The 9920-nt window shown below is 32.3% G+C and overlaps 1 protein-coding gene across 1 annotated transcript; it reads left to right on the top strand.

The window, feature by feature from the left end:
* Positions 1–4707: 4707 nt before the first annotated feature.
* Positions 4708–9581, top strand: edn1 (endothelin 1). The gene is given in 6 exon segments (NM_131519.1): positions 4708–4845; positions 5874–6009; positions 6158–6301; positions 6903–7007; positions 8904–8970; positions 8972–9581. Coding segments are annotated over 6 exon segments (567 nt in total). The 5' UTR covers positions 4708–4784; the 3' UTR covers positions 9026–9581.
* The last annotated feature ends 339 nt before the right edge of the window (positions 9582–9920 follow it).

The following is a 9920-nucleotide window of genomic DNA, read 5'->3' as shown; positions in this document are numbered from 1 at the left end:
TGTCTCCGAAGTCTCCTTTTCCGTTTTTTAAGCGGGTAATTTGCTGTCTTTTTTTCTTCTTTAATCAACCTTGCAGTAAGGGCTATTCCCAGGGCTCTCCTAGACATTAGAATTATTCAGCAGTTCAAATCACTAATGCGGAGCTCTGAGGGCGCCAGCAAATGACGTCACCAATCAGCTCCTTTAACGAGGATTATTGACTGCAACACTGTCCTTGTCTCAAGAGGCTTGGAGCAAAAGCTCTCATTACAGCCCCAGAATGACTCATTCAATTGACAGTGTTTCTTGGTGCCCGTTACTGCAGTCCTCCAAGTCTGTGACTCAACAGCGCCACCTGCTGGACGAGTTGCTTCACTGCAGAATCATGCAGGAAGGTGGGGTGGGATGGGGTTATGATGTTGCTTAGTTACTCAGCCCACAGAAGAACATGAGAGTGGGTGAGACTCTCTGTAACGGCTCCGAATGTTCAGTCCCATCCTGACAAATTTAGTCCTAAACTGTTGTGCAGTGGAAATGCCATTCCCTGATTTGACCATTACCTAGACATGTGACTATCAATCCTTCCAACTTTTCCACCACTGGCAAATGTGCCCTCAAGCAAGCTCTGTGCTACTCTGTAGTGAGGGATATCATCATTAGGACCTGTATGTACAGGTGAGGCTTAACCTAGACTAAGTGCGATGTCAGAATATTTGAAAAATATCCCTGCAGTGATGCCACCCTTGCCTGAGGAGAGCAACGCTTTAAAAAACAACTGCATATTTATATAATTGTCCTTAATGCGGCATCCGTATTCATCTGATCTTAATAGATTGATTTTATTGTTGTCCTAAATTCTCTCTCTAAAAATGAGCAAGCATGAACAAGCCTACGTGTGTGGAATCTTTGCGCTGTAATGTTTAATCCATATTTTTAGAGCGGGTGGAGGGTAGCCGGGTGTGAGCATAAGCTGGCGTGAGTTTCCATTAACAGGGTTTTCCGTTGGGCAGGTACAGAAAGAGCTGAAGGCTAAAGTTTCTAAACTGCTGCGAGCATCACATTTAGGGAAACCCATAAAAGTTGAACATTAGAGAAATGATTCTGTGTTTGCACTTGACAAAAAGGTTTGATGTAAAGACCTCTGGTGCGATTGCTTTGCTAGTGTGGCAGATCTGAATAAGCGTACAGTAGTCAACGTTTGAAGTGGATAAAAAAAAAAGACATCCTACAACAAGAACGGATGCACATTTTGGTTTTAGGTCAACTTTAATTAAATTAAACAATTAATTAAACAAGCTGAGGAAGACCCCTAAAAGATTCTAAACAAACTCTGGTGTGGTTTCACTGAAAACTGAAAGCAACACAGAATAAAGACATATAAATGGACTTTAGATTGTGCATGATCTAACAATAAAAGAACATTTGTTATAACAAATACAATTATTTTTTAAATGTTTTAATTTCAATATTATTTAAAAATTTGGCTTTCAGTTTCATTTGGTTTTAGTTTGTTTTATTGAAGTTTTTTATTTTAGACTTTATAAATTTAGTTTCAGTTTTGTTTTAGTAGCCTAATAGTTTCAGCAGAAACTTTTAGTGTAGATCAAAGGAAAGTTTATATTATCTCTTGTGCAAACCTCTTATAATAAAAAAAAGTGAACAGACACTGAATACAAATAAAATTTACAAAGTAAAAAGATAAAGCTTTATCATTTTAATAATGCACATGCCTAGATTAAAAAATCTAAGATCTTAGATCTAAAAAATGTTATAAACAAAAAGTCCTGGCAGAAAATTAACTACCAATTCTTTTAAAAACCTTCATTTCCAATTGAACAGATGGTGTTTACTAATGGGCCGACAGAATATTTCAAATGATTAAAACCTATTTTTGACTATATATTAAAATGTAATTTACTTCTTTCAAAACATTACAAAAAGCTTTATTTTTTTATTTCAGACATTCTATCAGTTATTATTTCAGACGGAGTACCGTTCAGATGGAATAAGCCTACGGTACGTGACTTTTTTTTTTTCTTTTAAATGAATATTTCTTTGTTTTTTGTTTTTTTTTACCAGGGTCCTGTCTTTAGATTCAGTCATTTTACTTAAATGTCATGAAAATAAGGCATTCAATAACTCACTAATAACCTTTTCATTCCCATTCACGTAAAATCAATGAACCTAACACAGGCCCCTGATGAAACTACCTGATAAAATAAAAAAATGTCAGAAGAAAGTTTCATGTATTTAATGTTCGTTGAGCGACAATATGTTTTGTTTTCACGTTTCAATTAAATTTTTTTCATAGTCGAGGCTTTATCCTGGAGTCTCAAAGCATAATAGTCATTTATTTCTGTACTTCAAGCATCATTACTCCAGTCCTCAAAATTACATGGATCATCAGAGCTGATCTATTATGATCAGCTATTATTGGTATTCAGTAATTGAAAAAAATAATAATAAAGTATTTTCAAAATACTTAGATGAAAATGAAGTTGTATTAAAGTTTAACATTTAAAAACCATTTTTCATCGTATCAAGATCTCCACAAAAAAAGCATGTTTCTTTACTGTAAAAAAAAAAAAAAAAGTCCCGGCAGAAATTTACCAGGAGCTAAATTTTCTGATAAAAATCTCGATTATCAAATCAACAGATGGTGTTTATAGTTTGTAGATGAGTTTTTTTTCTGTATGTATGTAATGTTACCAGGTAATGTTTATTTCAAAACATCACAAAACCCTTATTTTTCCAAATGTTTTCATTTATATTTTTCATATAAATTCAAAGGACTTTTATTAATGAATGCCTTTATTAGAGTCCCCATCTTTAGGTTAAATGGCACAAAAATAAGGCATTTCAATAACTCTCTAATTACTGAACCTAAACACAGGACCCTGCTTTAGCTACCTGATAGAAAAAAACTGTCCAAAGAACTTTACATTAACCTTTATTGAACGACTTAAGACATTTTGTTTTCACTTTAATTAAAAAATAACAATTTGTAACACTTTTTATGATACTTTATAAGACATTTTTATAAATACATATATAAACATTACCATTATATATATATATATATATATATATATATATATATATATATATATATATATATATATAAAATTGGGGTCAGTGTGATTTTTTTAATGTTTTAAAATAAGCTTCTCCTGCATACCAAGGTTGCATTTATTTCTTTAAAAATACAGAACAAATTGTACAATTGTGAAATGTTATTGCACTATAAAATAAATATTTTAATAATTTATTCCAGTCATTTCAAAGATGAATTTTCAGCTTCATTTCTCCAGTCTTCAGAGATCACTTTATTATTAATTAATATTGTTGTTACTATTATTATTATTAATGGTAATAGTAATAAAAGCAATAATGACTAGATTAATAATTTCATTCGAAAGTACATACAATTAGAAAGCACACACACACACACACACACACACACACACACATATTTATATACACATACATATATATATATATATATATATATATATATATATATATATATATATATATATATATATATATATATATATATATATATGTGTGTGTGTGTGTGTGTGTGTGTGTGTGTGTATACAACTATACGTATACAAACTATATACAAATATTATGCATAAATGTTAAAAGAGGAGCATATATAGTTAAAATTATTAGCTCTCCTGTTATTTTTTTTTTCTTTCCCCAATGATGCTTAACACAGCAAGACATTTTTCACAGTATTTCCTTTTTTCTTCTTCTTCTTCTTCTTCTGGAGAAAGTCTATTGTGTTTTATTTTGGTCAGAATGAAAGCACTTTTAAAAATATTTTAGGTCAATATTATTAGCCCTCTTAAGCAAGTCAGCCCTCTTTCCGATCTACAGAACAAACTACAATGACTTGCCTAATTACCCTAACTTATCTATTTAACCTAGATACGTCTTTAAATGTCACTTTAAGTATACTAGTATCTTGAAAAATATCTAGTCAAATAGTATGTACTCAAAAGAGAGAGAGAGAGAAAAAATGACACCCAATCAGAGTCAGAATATCTGTGGAGGTTTTCACTCACTCACACGGTGTTTAACTAGCCTGACCCTTAACCTAGTTAAGCCGTCAAAAGCGGAATACTAGCATGAAAAATACGTAGTAAAATATTATTTACTGTCATCATGGCAAATATATAATAAATCAGTTATTAGAAATGAGTTATTAAAACTATTATGTTTAGACATGTTGAGAAGATCTTTCCGTTGAACAGAAATTGAGGAAAATACAGGGGGGCTAATAATTCAGACCTCAACTGTATATTTAACCTTCAAGTCAATAGGTTTTGTTTTCATGTCATTATTTTATATATAGCCAATACACTTTTATGATACTCGTTACTTGTATTACTCACATTAATCCTGATATGTTGCAATCGTCGTTGGGAGTCTCGAAGTCCTTCTGTCTGTCCGCGCTACTCTCGCGCCCTCTGTCGTCCTGTATGAAAACTGTACCACTTGAAGACACCTTACAAACCGTAAAAACTTGGCACCAAACGGCCGCCCGGCGTCTCCATCCCGCTGGAATCTCAGGAATACAAAAACTTCTTATCTCGCTCCACACTCTGCCTGTCGCTGACTATTAACAAACAGTATTGTTTTCGCGCGGGCGGGAGGCGTGAGCGCGCGTATATAAGTGCTCCTGCACAAGACTGAGCTCGAGACTCCACAATAAACACTGCAGCTTATTAGAGCAAAACTCTTCAGCTGTTTTACTGGACTACTACTGGAATACGGGACTTGCATACTACAAAACAATGCATTTGAGGATTATTTTCCCAGTTCTGACCATGCTGACATCTGGATTTTTTGACTTTGGTATGTATTTAAAAAAATATATATATATATATATACACACATTTATATATTGTGATAATATTTAAATAGCTTTATAAATAGTTTCCTTTTAGTAGTAATTTGATTTAAACAGCTTTATAAATAGTTTCCCAAATGCTCTATATCTATATAAATCTATATTATTGATCTATATATTGTGGTAACCAGGTTTAAACAGCTTTATAAATAGTTTCCTCAATACTCAATATCTATATAAAGCTATATTATTGATCTGTATATTATGGTTACATAGTTTAAACAGCTTTATAAATCTTTTCTTCAGTACTCTAGTTATATAAACCTATTTTATTGATCTATATATTGTGGTAATATGATTTACACAGCTTTATAAAGAGTTTCCTCTAAACTTTATCTATATAAATCTACATATTGTGGTAATATGATTTAAACAGCCTTATAAATAGTTTCCACAATACTCTAAATCTATATAAATATATATTATTTATCTTTATATTGTGGTAATACAATTTAAACAGCTTTATAAATAGTTTCCACAATACTCTACATCTATATAAATCTATATTATTTATCTATATATTGTGGAAATACAATTTAAACAGCTTTATAAAGTTTCCTTAACACTCCATATCTTTATTATGTATCTATATATTGTGGTTATATGATATAAACAGCTTTATAAATAGTTTCCTCAATACTTAATATCTATGTAAATCTATAATATGTATCTATATATTGTGGTAATATGGTTTAAACAGCCTCATAAGTAGTTTTAAAGTCTACATAAGTCTTAAAAACTGCAATATGTCAAGATACAAACATAAAAAGTGTAATATCTCAGTAAGCTCTTTATAAAAACAAGCTCCAAAAGCATTGAAGATAAACCTCTACTAATCTTTTAGACTATGAATTGTGCATCAATGTCATTTTTAATTGAGCGTGACAAATTCAATCATCTCTAGTCAATCATGCAAAGTGTTTTTAATATGTAGAAAAGCTAATAAATTGAATGTACCTTTATGATTAATTAGGTGCTCCAGCATCTTTGAGTCCAGGCACAGCACCAGCACGTCACTCCAGGAATAAGAGATGCTCCTGCGCAAGTTTTCTGGATAAAGAGTGCGTCTACTTTTGCCACCTGGACATAATATGGGTGAACACACCAGAGTAAGTCAGAACAGACATTATATATCAAAAATGCATGCAAATACCATCAATTATGAACTGTAATTCATTAGAGATTGATCTGTCCATCATGCTTTTTTTTTTTTAGCATGACTAACATTGTTTTATAATCATTTTTTCTTTCCTCCAGGCGAACGGTGTCATATGGACTTGGAAACGCTCCACGTAAGAAGCGCTCGGTCACAGAACCTGTTGTGCTCGAGTCACGCTGCAAATGTGCAGATAGTCAAGACAAAACATGCTCTTCATTCTGCCAAGCGGACAGCGCGTTACAGTGAGTACGCCTCATCATACTTACAAGCAGATAGTTTTGATCTTGAGTCCACTTTCAAGGACACAAGGCTTGCTTGTTAAGAGTAGAGCAGCTCAGTGTTTGGATATTCTCGAGGATACACTTACTTCGATTATTGGTCTTGTTTCTAGTCCAAATGTCTAAAAACTATTAATTCAAGAAGCTTTTTCTAGACAAGCATAACATATTGTCTCGTTTTAGGAAATAGTATCTCAAAATAAAGTGAGTTTTTCCTTAAAACAAGCCAAATAATCTTACGTCAAAAGGAAAAACTAGATTATTTTGCTTGTTTAAAGGGAAAAACGTACTTAATTTTGGCATATTATTTCTAAAAACAAGACTAATTGTTTTGCTTGTCGAAAAAAAGCATCTTGATTTAAGAAATTTGGGCTAGAAACAAGACAAAAATGCTGCGTGCTGTGTGAGCATACACTGTATGTCGCAGTAATATTAATCAGGCATAATAGCTGTCATTGCATGACTTGAGGAACTTGCAGAAACAGGTTTCACATCTATTTGTGGACTTTCATCAAGCTTGTTGAGGAATTGACTGCTCATGCCTGATCTGAACTTTCTTTTTCAGGTTTAAAGCAGCGTCAGACAGGGCGATCCGCGCCGCCCAGGGCCACGATTGTGCTGGGAAGCAATGCAAACACACGCTGGCAGAAACACAGACAAAGATTAGAAGGTGAGACAAACCACAGAGACAGTGGAGGGGGGAAATAAATAAAGAAGAAAGCTCACATGCGCACAATCATTTCAGAAATAATTGGGTGCCTTAATTACAAGCCTCAGTAAGATTAATGTCTCAGCTGATGTGACAGCCCATCATTCATTTTCAGATATAAGCAGATTAAGCTTGAAAGTAAATCGTTTTATAAAGACGTCACCCACTATAAGGTGGACATTAGTCATTCTTATGACTTAAAGTTACTTTTGTACAACCAGCAAGGACATAGGAAACAATCTGTCAAAATTAAATGAATTTTCCCTTAAAATAAGCAAAATAATCTGTTTTTTCCTTTTGACATAAGATTATTTTGCTTGTTTTAAGGAAGAACTCACTTCATTTTAAGAAAATGTTTCTTAAAATAGACAATGTGTTTCGCTTGTCTAGGAAAACCTACTTTATTTGAGCAGAAAGTACTGAGGTTTCTCCCAAAAATAAAATACGACGATGTACTAGAGGCATTATTGTATACATTATTGTATTGAAATATTTCTAAGCTTTTATTTACATTTAAACAAAAAATTTAAGTCAGAATTTGCCAGAGGTATGAATCATTTCATGCTTGATTGTGCATGTGCTGTATGTGTGTTGTGTGACACAGACACACATACTGTACATACAGTTTCCAGCATACATGAGCACACCCAGATCTTTCTTGTAAAATTATGGTAATATGATGCTGTGTGAATAGATAAGATCCATTTTTTGCGTCTGTGTATGTATGTGTTTATACAGTTGAAGTCAGAATTATTAGCCCCCCTTTGATTTATTTATTTTTACATATTTCCCAAATGATGTTTAACAGAGCAGGGAATTTTTCACAGTATGTCTGATAATATTTTTTCCTCTGGAGAAAGTCTTATTTGTTTTATTTCGGCTAAAATAAAAGCTGTTTTTATTTTTTAAAACCCATTTTAAGTTTAAATTTATTAGCCCCTTTAAGCTATTTTTAATTTGCTAGTCTACAGTACAAACCATCATTATACAATAACTTGCCTAATTACCCTAATCTGCCTAGTTAACCCAATTAACCTAGTTAAGCCTTTAAATGCCACTTTAAGCTGTATAGAAGTGTCTTAAAAAATATCTATTCAAATATTATTTACTGTCATCATAACAAAGATAAAATAAATTCGTTATTAAAGATGAGTTATTAAAACTATTATGATTAGAAATGTGCTGAAAAAAATGTGCTCTCCGTTAAACAGAAATTAAGGAAAAAATAAACAGGGGGGGTTAAAAATTCTGACTTCAACTGTATATATACCCTAATGAATATGTAAGGGGGAAATATACGTTTAAAACAATGAATAAAGAAGAAAAATTAAGATAACCATAATAAACATGTCTTAAACTAGAAAAGTATACAAAGGTATATTTAAGTAATAATTATTATACGTTTATATTATTAATTAGCATAATTTTTATCATACACAATAATAATATTATTAACAAATAATTAGACAGAAAAAAATTCAATATAAATTAAATTAATAATAAAATTACAGCTATTATAACTTTATAGACATATTTAAAAGACAATAACAAAATCTATTTTAAAATTAAACTTGTAAACAATAGCTACTCAGTAGTTAAATGAAAATCAAAATGAATAAATATAAATGTAAACAAATATTAATCTTGTTTGTTTTGTTCGTTTTCATCACTATAAATCTTTTTTTGAAAGGTCAATAAAGTAGATTTTTTACCCTAAAGCTTATAAATCAGAGTCTTAAACTTAAATTGGGTGGCTTTAGCCAGAGTTTATGGATTAAAAACATATACTATACAAACCTACAGTGTGTAAATCTGGTGTCGCTCTGATGTTGACCTCATGTCTTTGTTTTTTCACAGGTTGAGAACCACAAAACAAACTGATGTTCTCTCTGGAAAGAAGAAGATCCAGCTTCTCCTGGAAAAAATGGAGAATGAGGCGAAACCACAGAAGCCAAGCGTGGATTTCTGAAAACTCATAGAAGAGTCCAATGCGGGAGTTACCTGGACAAGAAGCTCATTCACTGCACACGTCATGCATTTCAGGGCGTCATCAGGTGTGCTGGAATACCTCGCTCAAGTGGTTTCTAGGAAGAAGAAGGAGATTGTTGACTGAAACGAACCAAACCTCAAGTTAAAATAAAGACTAACCTCTTCCAACTGGAAACTTTGCGCACATGGGATAAATCCCTCTCCATCCTTTATACGGGACGTTTAAGGCTTTTGCATTGAAGATACTTTTGTTGCACAGGAGGAATACAGTATGATCCAATTAATGACAATCTGCAATCAGGGACTCTAGATAAAGCCAAAGCCATGTGCGATTGCCTTCATCCAAACCAAAGACTCTGGTGGAAGATGCACTGTAAAACAATGAAGCTCTGCAATGCCTCCATGTTTCACATTTACGTTAAATATTTATTTTTATTAAGCCATATTGGCTAATGAGTGATATTTCTATGAAATGATATTTTTAATCGCCATTTCTGTGGTCACCATTGTTAAGTAATAATAAATATTTTTGCATTATTTAAACAACTTCAGTGGCTTGTGAGTTTGTATTTTTTGCTGATGATTTAATGAAGGGAACATATTGTCAGGGTGCCCGCAGGGTCTTACTAAGTCTTGAATTCACTGTAATATTGTGGTGAAGGTACTAAATCATTTTAAACGGGTCTTAATTTCCCTATGTCAAAGTAAGGCTATCCATTGGGGCCGACATCCATCCAATCACCAACAATTCATCACAATAAAACCTTTTTTTATTTAAGTTTTATTTAAGTTTTTTATTGCGAAGAGGCTATTCAAAACAGTGAATTCTCCTAATTAAAGTCACTAATCGAGGAAGGAAAACTAGTAACAGTTACACAATTTATT

This window comes from Danio rerio, chromosome 19 (assembly GCF_052040795.2).
Source record: "Danio rerio strain M-AB ecotype USA chromosome 19, GRCz13ab, whole genome shotgun sequence".
In the NCBI taxonomy this organism is placed as follows: Eukaryota; Metazoa; Chordata; class Actinopteri; order Cypriniformes; family Danionidae; genus Danio; species Danio rerio.
The sequence above is the reverse complement of the archived record's forward strand: the minus strand, read 5'-3'. Positions and strand labels throughout refer to the sequence as shown.